Source organism: Carcharodon carcharias, chromosome 6 (genome assembly GCF_017639515.1).
Source record: "Carcharodon carcharias isolate sCarCar2 chromosome 6, sCarCar2.pri, whole genome shotgun sequence".
Lineage (NCBI taxonomy): Eukaryota > Metazoa > Chordata > Chondrichthyes > Lamniformes > Lamnidae > Carcharodon > Carcharodon carcharias.
The window spans coordinates 110679873-110697623 of NC_054472.1; the positions used below are offsets into that span (position 1 = coordinate 110679873).

The 17751-nt window shown below is 39.2% G+C and overlaps 1 protein-coding gene across 3 annotated transcripts in view; it reads right to left on the bottom strand.

The window, feature by feature from the left end:
- spidr (scaffold protein involved in DNA repair) overlaps nucleotides 1-17751 on the bottom strand; it is a 336544-nt gene that overhangs the window by 88052 nt on the left and 230741 nt on the right. For all 3 annotated transcript variants that reach the window (XR_005943341.1, XM_041190250.1, XM_041190247.1), the window contains exon 10: nucleotides 13285-13571. Coding sequence is in view for 2 of the 3 variants with exons in the window: in XM_041190250.1 (XP_041046184.1) it covers nucleotides 13285-13571 (287 nt within the window). In the remaining variant the exon portion in view is untranslated. The remainder of the gene's footprint in view (nucleotides 1-13284; nucleotides 13572-17751) is intronic.

Below are 17751 nucleotides of genomic sequence, written 5' to 3' on the forward strand. Positions count from 1 at the left end.
GTTGCTTCTTAAAGTTGCAACCAATGCACTGGAGGAAACAGGTAACCTAGGAGACAGTGGGGTCTAAGAGACAAGTGGTAAACTTCAGGGAGCTAGACCTGCATGTGCTGATAACAGTAACATGGGCAAGAGCAATGGTGTGTTGGGGATTGGGCTTGAGACCCACCAAGAACTAGATAACACTTTGTAGAAGAAGGTAGCTATGACAGTGATTCCAAGATAAATGTTGGAATTCCCAGGAATATAGCTTTGGCCTTATTATGCTTATGTGCACTACTTACACCCGAAAAAGAACTGAATCTGTCACCTCTAAACTTGACTATTATAATACACTACGCTTGTAAAATTGAAGTCATGCAAAACTCTGTTGCCACGTCCTTACTTTCACCAAGTCCTATTCATCATGACCCCTGTGCTCACGGACATACGCTGACTAATGCTTTGATTTTAAAATTCTCATTTTATTTTCAAGTTCCTCCATGGCTTTGCCTCTCCATACTCTCAGTAATCTCCTCCAACCCTTTGAGCTACCTGTACTCCTCTTAATTCCAGCCTCTTGAGCATGCCGGTTTTAGTTGCTCTATCATTGGTGGCCATGCCTTCAGCTACCTAAGCTTTAAGCTCAAAATCCCCTTGCTAAACATCTACGTCTCTCTGCTTTCTCTACTTTCCCCCTTTAAGACCCTCCTTAAAACCTACTTCTTTGACCAAGCTTCTGGCCACCTTCCCTAATATTGCCTTAAGAGGCTGAATGTCAAATTTTGCGTTGTTTGATCCCGTGAAGTGCCCTGAGACACGTTATTACATTAAAAGTGCTACATAAGTAAAAGTTGCTGAAATTTGGGCCCACTTCACAAACACACCTAGTGGAAGAAATTCTTTAAATCAATTCATTTATCCATATCCTGGATAATAACAATAACAACAGCATAATAACAACATTCTGGGAAAAACAATAAGTATATGTGCAACAGAATTCCTTAGTCTTCATGGAACAACGACAAAGCACACTGAGTAACATTTCTGCATATGGTTTTCTCTCGTTTTTCCAAAAAGTTTTCATTCATGTCCCTTTAAATGAGTGTGCAGTTCTGTTTACAGAGTTACAGTGACAGTTCCCAACATACTCTTGTTTCCAGGAACTGCTTGATATTCCCTGCAGGGTCAAAAATGTCAGCCTGTGACAGGCAGCTAGAATCACAAAAGTAACCACAAATCTCAGAGGCCTCAATGGGATAGCTGGAGTAGGCGGAGTAAAATTCCATTGACTCGACCAATCAGAGTGGAGGAACATTATGATAAACAGCTCTTGAAGCTGGGTACAGCCAGTACATTGTGTTCCCTTCATGAAAAACAACTCAGTCCTGCTTTGCTTAAAGCGAGCAACAAGTCTGTTTATTTTTAATTTTGATCAGTTTCTGGAACAGCATAATCCAAGTTTTTTTTCCCCTAAACACACTGATTGTTTCTACATTAGCAAGTAATGCAAAAGAAAAGTTTAAAACATTTTAGAACTGACATTCTAAAGGATGGAATGTGTCAGTGCGTTAGAAGTCAGTACTCCAACTTCAATTTGTCACATGAAGTTCGCAATTCCAGGTGTACTATTAGCTGATAGTGAAGGAAAATTGCAACATTCTGGAAAGAGACAGCTTCCCAAATGGAGGGGGAAAAAATGAAAAATTGAGCAAAAAATAAAAAGGGGAAAATAATGAACCTGATCAACATTGTAATTTTTGTATGTGAAAGATTGAGTACAGGTTAATGCACAAAAAATTTATTTTAGTTGCAGTACAACATCTGCCGATGCAAACACGATGGGCCAAAGAGCCTCCTTCTGCATCATAACTATTGTGTAACTATATACAACACAATACACACTTATAACATGGGTTTTGCAGCATTTTCACAATGTAAAAATAATGTATATTACACACAAAATCATTTAAAGTCCTTTCTCACCAAAACATACAACATGACTAGGATCAATGCCCATTTTTCAAAGTAAGTTTCTATTCTGAGAAAAAATTTATTTTAATTTTGTTACTTTTTAGTTATTAGAAAATGTGTAGCAATTAAACCATTCAAGGAGCTTTTCGTTCCTAACCTTTGCTAATTGTGAATTATAATTATATAAATATATTATATTTATTACAAGTGTTAAGTTTAATTGTATTAGAGAGTAGAAAATAGTCAATCGGTCCCTGGCATAGAAATACTAGTGAAGCATATCAAACATGGCAGAAGCTTAAAATGCAACTAAAACAAGTAAATAACAAAACCTATTTACAACAATATAGAAAAAAAATCTACTTTGTAAACCCATAAGCATTTCAAGTCCCTCTATGTAATCTGCTATAAATGGGCTGTGCTAACTTCAAAATGTTCTTCTTATAGATCAATGCTGAATACTTTCCCTCCATCATATTTATACCAACATTTTGCTTCCTCTCATCAGAATATCCTCCATATTATTTTTCATGTGTCTTCCTATCTCTCCCCTAAACATACTAATTCATATGTTTGGATACAGTTTCATAACTCCCTCTATTTGGTATCTCACCCAAATGCCCTTTCATCATTTGTCTTCCAATAAAAAGAATATAATTTGGCAGATTCAAGTATATGGCACCTCATAGCCACACATGACTTTCCAGTAATTCTTATTAGACAGCAGTTGGCAGTAAAGCTCTAGGGTTGTTTTTTTCCTTTACCTAAGCTAGCCAGCACAAAGTCCAAACGTAGCCAGTTAAGATCAGCTAACTGAATGCAAATTTGAGACCAAACCTGTGACCTTCCACATCTGTAAGGCACAGCATTATAGTGAGTGTTGCCTTTATTCAATATTCAATTGGAAGAGCTCTATCTTTACACTTAGGGCTATAACACATTGAGGAGTGAGTGAGTGACAGACAGTTTCTGGGTTTGGCAAGTCTCCATCTACCATACAAAGTGATTCTAAATACACCACAATAGGTGGTGTACTTCTGCAACACAGGACTAGCCAGCTAATTTCCTTCTTCCAAGGGAGTGTGATGTGTTGTAGTTGCGCACCAAGGGACAATAAAACTATTTCCAATAATTACAGCCGAATTAAATTTAGTCAGTCCAGAATAGATTCAACTTTGTGCCATTTCAGAGTCTAATATTTAATTAGAATAAGATAATTTTAAATCAATGTTGTAAGAGTTCAAAACTCTATGTTCTCATTTATATTTACGTTTTTTAAATGACATTGGTGTTTTAATTTCATGCTAACTGTATAATAGCCAGTTATAAATGGATGAAGTCAATAAATTAACTTTTATGTAAAGGTTTCTTTAAAAAGATGACAAGAGCATTTCACCTGCAAACTTAATAAGAATTTAAGGCTCAGTTTTAGCAAACACCACAAAATAAACATTCCTGAACATTCTCAAAATGTGTTTTAGAATGTTATGAATCAGCAATAAACAAACATGTTTACGAGTGTTTTGTGACAGAAAATATAACCAACAATAACTTGCAGTTCTATAGTGCCTTTAACAAAGCGAAGTGCTTTGAAGAACATTATTAAACAAAATGTGGCACTGAGCTACATAAGGAGTATTAGTGTAGATGACAAATGGATAGTTTTTAAGTGTCTTAAAGGAGGAAAAGGAAGTAAAAAAGCAGAGAGGTTTATAGGGAAGGAATTCCAGAACTTATGGCCTAGCCTGATGAAGGTATGGCTGTCAGTGGTGGACTGACTACAATTAAGCATGGATAAGAGAGCATAAATTGAAGAGCTCAGGGCTTATAGGGCTGCAGGAGGTTACAGTTATGGAGGAGCAGGGTATGAGGGATTTGAAAATAGGTTGAGAATTTTAAAACTGAGACATTGCTGAAGCAGGACTAGGCTTCGAGCAAATGGGTGATGAGTGAACAGGGTTTTTTGCAAGCTAGGATACAGGCAGCAGAGTTTTGGATTCATTTAAATTTACATCAGGTAGAAAATGGAAGACTGGCCAAGAGTGTACTGTAAAAGTCAATTCTAGAGGTAACAAAGACACGGATAAGGATTTCAGCAGCAGATCAGCTGCGATAAGGGCAGAGTTGGGCGATATTACAGATGTGGAAGTAGGCAGTCTTGGTGATGGTGTGGATATGTAGTCAGCAGCTCATTTTGGTGTCAAATACCACATAAAGGTTGCATACAGACTGGGTTAGCTTCAGACAGTTGCCAGGGAGAGAGATGAAGTTAGTAGCTAGGGAATGGGGTATGTGACAGAGATGAAAGACAATGGCTTTGTTTGTCCCGATACTTAATTTGAGGAAATTTCTATTTACTCAGTACTGGCTGTTGGACAAGCAGTCTGACCATTTAGAGACAGTGGAGGGGTCAAGGGAGGTGGTGGTGAGGTAGAGCTGGGTGTCATCAACGTAAACTGACAGGTTTACTGATTATGTTGTCAAGGGCAACATGCAGATGAGAAATAGGTGGGGGTCAAGGAAAGAACCTTGGAGTACTCGAGAGGTAAAATGCAGGGGCAGGTTTAGAAGCCACTGTAGGTAATTCTATGGCTGGAACTTGACGAGGGCAGTCCAACCCAGCTGGACGACGAAGAAGAGGGGTTGGAGGTGGATGGTGTGATCAGTCACGTCAAAGGCTGGAAATGGTCGAGAAGGAAGAGGGGGATGATTCATGGTCATAGTCATATATGATACAATTTGTGACTGATTTAGTACAGTACAGTTTTAGTACTGTAGCAGCACAGAAGTGGAAAAGCATAGACAATATTCCAAGTGTTAAAAGATCTACAAAGAAGTCTACAAGGTCTGAAATTAGATGTCCATTTAAAATGTAAAAATAAAACTCAATAGCAGAATTTTAAACCCATTTCAGATCTTACTATTCATATGCAAACTTGTTTGCAGCAAAACTAAGTCACTACCCATGTACAAGCCTGCTTTAACTGAACTGGCTGAGCATAACCAGCTACAGCTGGATCAATTCTATAAAAAGCTGCACAAGGAACAAACACTACACTGCCTCCGCTTTCACCTCAAGGTTACGCATAGTCATGGTGCTGATGTCACATCAACAGCTTCACAAATCTACCCTGTGAATGGACTAACTGCCTTTCAACCAGCCTGCTCCAAATCTGTGGGGTATGTTTATGAACAGTATCTGCCGAGACATGCATCAGGTAACGTCATGTGTTAGCAAATAAACAGCACACATTATATTCCTGCCAGACCACATGATTTTCATAACAAAGCAGGAAACAGCAAAACTGCCCACAGGAAAAACAAACCTGATGCACTATATCTTTCAACAGATAAACCTACAAAGTTCTTTTCATTGCCCAGCTAACTTGTCTGCTGTCAAAATCAAAAGGAAAATATGTAATACAATTATGTAATGCATTATACAAACTATATCAACCTTTGTGACAAGTATTAAAAGGCAGTAACCTAGAGGATTCAATTATTTTAAATCACAAGAGTGTGGTTTATAGTTGAAGAATATAATTTGAATTCCCAAGACGTTTTCATGTCTGGTAACATACTCCTATACATTTCTTATGGCTTAGAATAATTAGAAATAAACATACTGATTCCTTGGTAAGCAGAAAATTTTGATTATAGATGCTGGTAAATGAAAAATTAAATGAGAATTTGCAAACACAATGTAATTCAAACACTGACAGGTCTTCACATAACAAACTGAAGAGATGTAGGCCTATAGTTTTATCAGCAAATGCAAATGAATTGGCTCTGTGCATGCTATTTTCTATTTTTGTATCTGACCCACTTGTTACTGTTGGCAACAATTTAACTCCCATTTCATTCTCACATGTGTGAATCCAATATGACTCAAAACTTGGACTCAAAACGTTAACTCTGGTTCTCTCTCCACAGATGCTACCAGGCCAGCTGAGTTTTTCCAGCACTTTGTTTTATTTCAGGTCTCTGTTTTTATTTGAGATCTCCAGCATCTGCAGTATTTTGATTTTATGACAGCACATATTGTTCCTTGTCAGTAAATCTGTGCCCAACAAACTTCCTTTTGCATTTTTACCCTCCTGAAGTGGATGATTTCTATCAACTGTTTATTCTGTGTGAGCCTACTGAAGAAGATCGTGTAACTGCAGAAGGCGATCAACCAACCCCAATCCAGATGTTATTTCACTTCCAGCCATGTGCAATTTCCAGCACAATCACAGCCCCATATTGATTTTTTTTCTCTCCTGGATCCAGGGCACTGAAGCCAATGATTTCATTCTCATTGTCGAACTGGCTGAAATCAGCCAACTTGGCAGATAAAATTAAATCTGGTATGTTCCTTATCTGTATCGTTCAGTTTCAGATTTATCAGTGCACAAGTCAACGAAGCCATCAGCATAGCTCTCCTTCATTTTTTATGAAAAATAAAATAAATCTTATCTGATTGTGATCTCAAGTCCTGAGTGTTCAAAAACATATTATTCTATGAATAGAGATAGTAGGACACCCACAATTTCTTTTCAAATACATAATAATCTCTTGGAAAATAGTATAGTAAATAAAATCACAAAAGTTTTATTCAGGTAAAATTTATAGTGTGTGATTTTTTAAAAATATGACTGTGTGTGTGTGTGTGTGTGTGTGTGTGTGCATATGTATGTGGTAAGGTTTGCTTCATGCTACAGGTTCAATTTTAGAAAAGGCAAGTGAATTTTGAAGCAATTAATTAGCTCGCCTGTATTTTCTTGAATTAAAAAGGTAACAGTTAATTGTTTATACATATATGAGACAAAGATTCAAACATGCCTATGAAATGGGGAGATAGACATTCTACTTTGATTTCTTTACAAAATAATCTGTTCAATTTTAATGTAAACAAAGCTTCTTTGAGGGAAACACAAAGCTAGGTAAAGAGAAGGAAGACAGAAATAGGTGAGGAGGTCAATGCACTTTTGGTGGTGGGTTAAGAGTGATAGTAGAGTGAAGAGAAAAAGAGGGATTGAGCTAAAATTGTAAGTGAGGGGACTGTGAAACATGAGGAGATGAAGGAAAAAACATAAACAAATATTGGAACCCTCCAGGAACCCAACATGCTGCAGCCACTGTTCTGCAACTTGTCAACATTTACAAAACTTACATCACTCTTTATACTATCAATTAGACTTTGTAGCCTTAGAGGAACACACACCTACACTTTTAGAAAATTCTATTTATATGGTATAATATTTCTATCCTTATTAAAAATATTACTATACTTATTAAACACTGTGATGTTTCATGAGCAGCAACATTGCAGATTAAAAACATACTTGCGTAAATCCACAACTACAAATATGCTTCCTTTTATATAGGCTTACTATGGGAGAGAAGGATGAGATGTAATTACCAGCTCTTGTTCAATATCTATGTTATATTTAATACCCAAATAATCAGGTATGAGTGTTTTTTTATATATAGTGTCCAATACAGTAAGAGAAAATCATGCATACCGCAGCATGGCAGATCAGAAAGGTTTTACACATCATAGCTAAATATTCTGAAGTGATCTTAGAGTGGCAGGGCTTAAAAGAAAAAATAGGTCAATTGTACAAGGGTCAACTAATCAGTTTGAGATAAAGTCAACAGTTTTACGCACTTGCAGACAAAAGTGAAACTAATTTCACTGTGTTTGATGACGTGATTTCTCTTGAAAGAAAGGATTGAAACCACAGAGGAAAACCATAACTGCAATTTAATTAGGCTACGCACTAAGACCAGGACATGCAAACTTCACTGGGGACCAATCTATAGATTCCGTATATCCTGCATAACAAAGTCGAATTATGATATCATTAATAAAGCAAGATACAAGAACAGATCTAACTTAAAACTTCCTGTTTTGCTGCCACAGAGACTTGGGTACTTTCCCTAATTAAAACATGAGCACAAGAGTGTTTTAGAAGGTTAAGTAATCTACATTCATTTTAAAAATTGCAAACTAATATTAAAACTGCATAATCTATGAATTTGCAAAAATGGTAGAATAATTAAGAAGGATAATTTCAAAAATATATTTTTTCCTGTGCAGGTCATTTAAAATCACTTACTCTATGTTACACTTGATCCTATTTATTGTACAAAATTCAGCCTTTCTTAAAAAAAGTGGAATTTGTTTCTCTCGTAAGAACATTGAACTCTCAAAAATTCTCTGAAACCAAAAGGTGTGTTTACTGTTCCCCTTCAAAAAAAATGTTTTAGCTTTTCTTTATAATGAAGCTCCAACGACCATTAACTTTAAGACAGTAAGTTCTAACCCAGAAGATGAGAGACAATCTGGTGGGGGTGGATGATTGATGCGGAAAATGAGTCAAACAGGTCCATGGTGGGGGTAGGGCACAGTCTGGAAAATGCTTTAAAATTGCAATGAGAAGATAAAGAGGGCTGTACTGAACTGGGGAGTGAGAATGAAGTTGAAGACTGCATCAGATAAGACAAAAACAAAAAAACTGCGGATGCTGGAAATCCAAAACAAAAACAGAATTACCTGGAAAAACTCAGCAGGTCTGGCAGCATCGGCGGAGAAGAAAAGAGTTGACGTTTCGAGTCCTCATGACCCTTCGACAGAAGTTCTGTCGAAGGGTCATGAGGACTCGAAACGTCAACTCTTTTCTTCTCCGCCGATGCTGCCAGACCTGCTGAGTTTTTCCAGGTAATTCTGTTTTTGTTTCAGATAAGACAGCCTATTGATTCAAACAAATAAAGCTTGTAACCTGTAGAATGGTATCAGAAGACAGTACTGCACCAAAACACTAAGGCAAGTATGTTCCTCTCTGCAGATACTGTCGGATCTGCTAAATTTTTCCAGGTATTTTTATTTTTGTTTTAGATTTCCAGCATCCGCAGTTTTTTGCTTTTAACTAAGGCAAGACAATTATATTTGAATGAATAAACTAATCTGCATATAAATGAGATAAAATGGTGCATTTGCTTCAAATCTGCCATAAAGTGATAACTTGTTTTGTATATGATAGATAAGCAAGCGATTTGTTATGATGGAGGCTTCACAATGTTTGTTATTAAATTCCGTGCAAAGCAGAATCATAGAAATTTTAGTACAGATGGGAGGCCATTTGACCCATCATGTTTGTGCTAGTGTTAATTCCCCCATTAGGCCTAAACATTCTTTGCTTCACTTTTGCTTTAATACTTTTCTTCAGTAGTTCATCTATTCCTTCTTAAACTGAAAAAGTGAAAAAATGAAATTCCTTCTTAAACGTTGTGATTAAACTGATTTTGTATTAATATCACAACTGGGCTCTGGGAGCCTTTGATAGAACAGAGCTGGAAATCAAACTGTTACAAACTAGCGGACATGTATTGACTATTTACACCATTTACAGAAATAGACTTTAGCAGGACTTTTAATCTGATTTTCCTAATCCTTCATACCAACATAACTGGCTTCATTTAAGCACAAGACTCGTATATATATCACGCTCAAACTCAATATGAAATTCTATCATATTATGATCCACTCCTTTCTAGATGATCCCTTACTACGTGAGTCTTGATTTACCCTTGGGCCAAATCTTCCAGTCTCCGGATTATCAAACTTACAACTGAAGATGGTTGGGACCCTGCAGAAATCCTGATGCACGGACCTATGTGGAAACTGCCTGAGAAGTTCCAACTTCCAACAGGCAATTCCCTTCAATGAATGTCTCCGATGCTGAGCTTGAGTTGGAGACTTTAGACAGTTCTGTGGTTCTTACCTGGATAATTACCAGGAAACACTACGCAGAGTAAAATCTAGTCTAAAACGTAGTCTAACACCTGGGTGACTACACAACTGACCTCCGCCCCATGCCACCCGCCACCCCCCTCCTACCAATTACCTCCCCTGAACCCCCGACCATCTCCCTGACCTGACCCGCCACTAGATTCCCCATCTAGTCCCTCCAATCCTTGACTGTCCCATGTGACTACACACCCTCCCACGAGTACATGCCACCTGTCTATGATCTGACCACACCCCAACCAGACCACCCCGTGACCCAACCCGACCACCCACCTGCCACCTCATCCACCCTATACCTGTCGTCCAGCTGCCACCCTATCCTCCTGGTACCTCACCCACCCACACTGTACCTACTTACCACTTACCTACCCATTCACTCACTCACCCATCCATTCATCTATTCACTAACATTCGATCTTTAAACTTACCATACAGCAGTAGATGCCGTATAAAGAGGGCATGGTGTCCTTTCCTCCCCCAACTTGACTCTGCTTCCCCGCGAATGACACTGTGTTGTGCATTTCTTTGGAAATTGGGCTTGGAAGGTCCCGGAAAAAGTGCTCATCGGCATCAAGTCAGGGAATGCACAAGCGAAGTGACAATCTGACAATCATTGCTCCTGTTTGAAAGATCTGGACCCCTGTCTCATTACAAAAAATGGTTGGCTCCTTGAAGCATTGTTCTTGAAAAACTGTCCCAAATACACTCCATGAACTGGTCCTCCAAGCTTCTCTTTTTAAAATATCAAGTACCCTGGAATATTTAGTTCCAAACCTTGGTCACCTTGCAACATCTCTTTGATGGCTTGGATCAAACTTATTTTTCTCTATTTGCACCATTAATTCACTTGCTTTGTTACAAATGCTCTATCCATTGAGATAAAGTGGCTTCAATCTTAAATTTTCCCTAATTCAACCTTACACTCTGATTCATTATTACTATTATTCTGAGCAATGACCAAAAAGTGATATAGTTTTTTTGCGAGAGATATATTGGGCTGGATTTTCAACCGCCTGCCAAAAAGTGTGAGGAAAATAGGGCGTTCTTGCCAAGGTCACTACTCTAGTAGATCTTCCAAATGAGTCACAGCACTTACATTTATAGGTATTGGTTTCCACTTCTTTAGATCTAATGGTAATAGTATATATAATCAGTGGGGTGACAGATGGTATGCGGATTTTTGGTGAGGCAGCCGGTAGAAGTTTGAGAATTGTCTTTATTCATTCACGGGATGTGGGCTTCACTGGCTGGGCCAGCATTTACTGGCCATCCCTAGTTTCCCTTGAGAAGGTGGTGGTGAGCTGCCTTCTTGAAATGCTGCAGTACATGTGGTGTAGGTACAGCCACAGTGCTGTTAGGAAGGGAGTTCCAGGATTTTGACCCAATGACATTGAAGGAACGGTGATATATTTCCAAGTCAGGATGGTGAATAGCTTGGAGGGGAAATTCCAAGTGGTGGTGTTCCTGTCTATCTGCTGTCCTTCTAGATGGTAGTGGTCATGGGCTTGGAAGGTGCTCTCTATGGAGACTTGGTGAATTCCTGCAGTGCATCTTGTAGATGGTACACATTGCTGCTACTGTGCATCGGTGGTGGAGGGAGTGAATGTTTGTGGGTGTGGTGCCAATCAAGTGGGCTGCTTTGTCCTGGATAGTATCAAGCTTCTTGAGTGTTGTGGGAGCTGCACTCATCCAGGCAAGTAGGGAGCATTCCATCACACTCCTGACTTGTGCCTTGTAGATGGTGGATATGCTCTGGGGAGTCAGGAGGTGAGTTACTCATTGCAGGATTCCCAGCCTCTGACCTGCTCTGTAGCAACAGTTTTTATATGGCCACTCAGTTGGTCAGTAGTGGTGCTACCGAGCCACTTTTGCTGATGGACATTTAAGTCCCCCACCCAGAGTACATTCTGTGCCCTTGCCACCTTTAGTGCTTTCTCCAAGTGATGTTCAGCATGGAGGTGCACTGATTCATCTGCTGAGTGAGGGCGGTATGTGGTAATCAGCAGGAGGTTTCCTTGCTCCTCTTTGACCTGATGACAATGAGGCTTCATGGGGACAGGAGTCAATATTTAAGACTCCCAGGGCAACTCGCTCCCGACTGTACACAACTGTGCCACCATCCCTGTCGGTGGGACAGGACATACACAGGGATGGTGATGGTGGATTCTGGGACATGATATGTAAGGTATGATTTTGTGAGGATGACTATGTCAGGCTGTTGCTTGACGAGTCTGTGAGACAGCTCTCCCAATTTTGGCACCAGCCCCCAGATGTTAGTAAGGAGGACTTTGCAGGGTCGATAGGGTTGAGTTTGCCATTGTCGTTTGCAGTGCCTACGTCAATGTTGGGTGGTCCGTCCGATTTCATTTCTTTTTTGAACATTTGTAACAGTTTGATACAACTGAGTGGCTTGCTAGGCCATTTCAGAGGGCATGTAAGAGTCAATCACATTGCTGCAGATCTGGAGTCACATGTAGGCCAGACCAAGAAAGGACGACAGATTTCCTTCCCTACAGGGCATTAGTGAATCGACAATGGTTTCATGGTCATCATTACACTTTTAATTCCAGATTTTTTGAATTCAAATTCCACTTTCCACCCAACAAATTCCAACCGGATTCAAACCCAGATCCCCAGAGCTTTACCATGGGTCTCTGGATTGCTAGCCCATTGACAATACCACTACACTATTGACTCCCTTCCTGGATTAAGCCCACCAGCCTTCCAAATAAGGCTACAATATGGCATTAATGGGCAGAGAGAAACTTTGCAGAAAAGCACTGTGATTACTGAGGGAGGAAGGAACCCAAAATAATGAGGAGTTTGATAAGGTGAATAGTGAAAAATTATTGAGCCAATAACTTGACAATATCAGTTAAAATCATTAGAAGTGAAAAAGAGGACGTTAGGAGAGAATCTTCTTTACTTAAGAGTCTTGTTGGGACATTAAATGAGAACCCATAATAGATTTTAAAAGGAAAGTGCATAAATATTTGAAAAAAAAGGATATAGGGAAAGGACAGGAGAAGAGAGCTAACTGGGTAGCTGCTTCAGGCAGCTGGCACAGACACGATGGCCTAAATGACCTCTGTGCTCTGAATTCCAATGACGAACAGGAGTGAACTAATTTTTCTTGGAGATTTCAATTCTGTTAGTTTGTCCAATCAGGTTTGCACTCTGTTTATACGATTATTATGGGGCAGCTTATGTTGCTGAGCCAAGGAGTTTGATGCCTGCATTCTCTTTCCTGCATGCTCAGAATGGTGAAATCAAGATGCTCATTGACTTTAATTCATTCCTCATTAGGACTTTAAAAGTGTGAACCTACGTGCCTCATTTGTCACTTCTTCCTACAATACACAGGCTTCTAAAACCCAAGCTTGGCATCACCTCATCAATTCCATATTTATCTCTTTATGTTCCTATTCTTTTCAGCTTTGGCATCATTCTGCTTTATGAACAATGGCCCTTCTCCTGGGTTATTAATAAAAAGAGAAAATGATGACAGCTTGGTTACAATATTTCAGTCCAAGGCTTACCTTGCATTTTGTTGACCTACATTTGAAAATAGAAGATTATCTGGTTGGTTGCTTCTGGTCAGTTGATTGTGAAGAACCTCTTTGATAGGAAGACAGTATACTCTCTGTATAACTACTTTCAGATGTTGCTTTGCCCACCCTGCTGCTCCCTGGCTTTCAATTATTTCAAGAAGTGAGTCACATACACTGTTAGTAGTAAAACGATGTTCAAAGTCCAACATCTTTATTAGTTTTTCATGTGGGGTCGGTACTATACTTTCAGCATTTCCTGCCGTTCTTGTGATATCCTGCATTGGGAACACAATAACATTTATTTAGGATTCAGAGCTAAGATATCAACATGCTTTTGGCCAAACAGGATGTAGTTGCAGCCAGGGAGCACTCCAGCCTACACTACAGCACCCTGAAAGAGAAGTGGGTCTCATGGCAAGCATACCACTTTGCCAGATCCCTTCCCATGAGCACCTAGATTAAGTACTTGGCATTGAGTAAACCTGGTATGCTGCCTCATACTTAGATGTCTAAAATATCATGGTAACTGACATGGTGCAAGCTGCTCCGTGTGGATGCTTCACAAAGCAGACACCTGTCATAAAGGCATTGAAGAAACTGAGACTTGAAATGACAGATGACAGCTATTACCTGGAGTCCTGGGAAGAGAACAGGCATTCATATAACTAAGGCTTATGCCTTCCACGTTTGGCTTGTAGTTAGGTAAGTAACAATGGTAATCAGATCACCACTGCCAATGGCTTTTCCAGCCATCTCCACATGGTCACTTGAGAAACCTCCTTCATCACTACAATCCCTAAATTCTTCATTCGAGTCTGGCCTCTTCTCTAAACTCCCTCCTTTGCCCCCACAATTGGTGGTAGCATTTCAGCTCTGGAATTCTTTCCTAGAATAAACTCACTAAGAAATGCCTCAGCCTTTTCAGAAATGTATGAACAGCAAGGGATGTGCGTGGGTAGGTAGTGGGAAGGGAAAGAGTAATGTTGGTCAGAGATTTTCTTTCTATATCTATGCATATTTTTAGCAGCTGCAATTTGAGATTTAAATGTATTTGAGATTTGAATAAGCCATACTGTGCTCACTTGCCTCTCTGTATGAACGTTGAGATAAGTTTGCTGCAATCTGAATTAGGAACTCTGAACGAGAGCTAAGGTAGCACATTTATTTCCATTGACTTTACGCTTTAATTTTTGATATGAGAAAAGGTTCTCCATCTATTTAAATCAACATACATGTTTAATGCTGGAAGAAGCTGTGAAAATTGTCATGTAGAACCCATTTCCACCTATGCAATGAGGATAGATTGGCTAGGCTGGAATTGTGTCCTTTGAAGGCTAAGGGGAGATTTAACTGAGGTGTATAAAAATTATGAGCAATCTAGATAGATGGGAAGGACATATTTCTCTTAGCAGAGGGGTCATTACCCAGGGTACATGGATTTAAACTAATAAGAAAAATGATAAGAGAGAACTGTTGAGAACTTTTTTCACCCAAAAGGTGGTGGAATTCTGGAATTCATTGTCTGAGACATAGAAACCCTCATCACATTTAAAAAGTGCTTGGAGATGCACTTAAGTATTGTAACCTGCGAGGTTATGGGCCAAGGGCTGAAAAGGGGGATTAGGGTGAATCTCACTTTTTCAGCCAGCACACACACAATGGGCTGAGTAGTCTCCTTCTGTGCCACAAATTTTCTACGTTCCCACGCATAGAGTAGAATTCTTATTTGTTTGTGGTGGGGGTCAGGAGGTGTCTTGTACTCTGTTCACTGTAATTCAGCTTATATCTGGCAAGTTGGCTGAAGTTTGGGAAATATTACAAGTGAGGTGATATAGTTAATCGTATAGAACAATATTTTCACAACAGTTATACTTCATGATCTGCCTTCAAGCCTGCACAGTATAGATATTTGCATTTGCTCTTATGGCAATTGGGAGGGGTTTATGAGCTGCAGGAGAAGATTTAATGGGTAGCCATATCTTGTCATACATTGGAGAATGAAGTGCTGGATTTGCACAGAATGAACGTGGATCGTGAGCAGAGAATTCTAGTGAAATCCTTGAATTTTTCTCCATCTGAACAATTCCTTTCCAGTTAACTGATGGAAATCTGAATGATTGCCTTGTCGGGCCTTCGCTGTTCTGATAAGCATTGTCTACAAATTGCTTAAACACTCTGACAATTGGCCTGCTTCTGCTGGGAAAAATCACAAATGATGACATTCTCTCAAGATATTTTTCAACATCATGTACAATTGCAGATGCATCTCCTTGTCATTAAACTATTAATATTTTTTATTTTGGAAAATATTTTTCTTTTAAAATTGTGGTTTTGTCTGCGGGTATGTCTTAATTGGATTAAAGCCAGCCAGCCTGGGTGCTATGATGGGTACAAGTTTTGATATGTAAGAGAGATTGCATGCATTTGCATTTTTTGAAAAGGGCATTCAAGAAGTGGGGTGAAAAGTTGACGCCTTTCTAGCAGCTACTAAGCAATATGTTTATATTACTAATAAAATTGGTACTATGACAGGGGTTTCATTGTTAAAAGATAAAATTCAAAGAGATTGGTGAATCAATGAGAATTTGAATTCAATCAATGGTGGGAAGTATAACTTCAGTAGTTTTCAGGTGTGCAGAACAGAGGCAATGTAAGGTCAAAAGGTAGCTGCAAGCCTCCAACTGGCTCCAGTTGAAAATAATCTCATTTTGAATTCATAAGGTGAAAATGTTTTGCTTGGTGGTTGGTTAATGGGTTGCTGTTGGCTTAATGGAGATTATTTTGGGAATTTGCTAAACATTACGATGGTAGTAATTTGTAGCCATGTATACATATATTTTAACCTATGTAAGTTAATAAAATGTTTCACTTAGTTTAATGTAAAACCTCGAGAACTAGTGGTCTGATTCCTGAGTTTAGAGTCGCATCTCAAACATAACACTTAAAATTATTGGTTATGACAGTTGTTTAAAATTTCCCTCTGGGATTTTTAAAATAACTGCTTTACCAACTGCAACGGTCATGGCACTCCTAATGACCATCCTCATTCTATACAGTCTCAAAATATCTACCTCAGGTTTCCTTGATAGCTAGAGAGTTCAATACCGAGGCACAGGGACCAGGAAGGACCCATGTTCAAACACTGGTCTTTGCTGAACTAACTGATCAAAGCTGAGCCTATGGTGGAGGGGGCTGAGGTGGAAATAGTTGATGGTTGGTTCCAGCAATTCTTGTTTGAGGGCGGTTAAAATATAATCTTGGGTTCCCACTCTTGATCACTTGCCAACAAACTCCTCCTGAATGTGTGGATGTTGGGTGAGAGTGGGACTAAATACGGTTGTGATTAGTTTGTTGATACTCATCACCAAGGTTTCCACATGAATAATGGTCACTTGTAAGCCACGCATGTAATGGCACCCATGGTATCTTAATATGGCAAGAACTCAAATTTTTTCAGCGTAACAGAGCAAGAGAAAATTGGGGAGAGAAAATAAAAGACCCACCATGGAGGTCAGTTCATTTTTGTTGGAAAGCATGCATGAAAACATGAGTGGGAGCAAAGTATTCAATATGGTCATTAAAAGAATAAAGATCACCCAATAAGGCATGTAGCCTTTCTTCTGCATATTTCACGCAGCAGTAGAAACCAAACAATTAGCATCGCATAGAAAGTGAGTGATATTTGCAAGGTATTCTAGACACTAGGACCAAGGTGCAAAGTTAAGTGCTTATCACAGCTACAAAGCCCAAGCACTAATGTTTGGTAAAGTATATGGATGTTCATGTAGCTGCTTTATAACATGATAAAAATTGACATGTTTCAAGGATAGCCATGAAGCAGCCACAGAGTGGTTGTAATGACCTTAACAATTCCACAGGGATCTTGCCAGGTGGGCAAACTGATGTTTAGTAACAAGCTTGTCATATAAACCAATGTGATTGGGAAATATTTGGTATAGTCAAAATAGCACAGGATATTGTGTGCATCTGAAATGAAAACAAAGTGCTGGAGCACCACCACTTGGAAATTCCCCTCTAATTCACTCACATCCTGACTTGGAAATATATCGCTGTTCCTTCAATGATGCTGGGTCAAAATCCTGGAACTCCCTTCCTAACAGCACTGTGGGTGTACCTACACCACATGGACTGCAGCGGTTCAAGAAGGCAGCTCACCGCCATCTCCTCAAGGGAAACTAGAGATGGATAATAAATACTGGCCCAACCAGTGAAGCCCACATCCCGTGAATGAATAAAAAATGAGTGGGTTCAGTTGGAACCCAGATCAAAAGATGACATAAAAGAATTCTGTCATTACTGACTTAAAGAGTGTTAAGCCAGTCTTAAGCCAGTTCCGAAGGAACAAGGATCCAATATGGAACTACCCTAATTCAGTGTGTAACAGGAAACTAGAAAATAGGATCTAGAAAAAAACCATTGTGGGAAACGAATAGC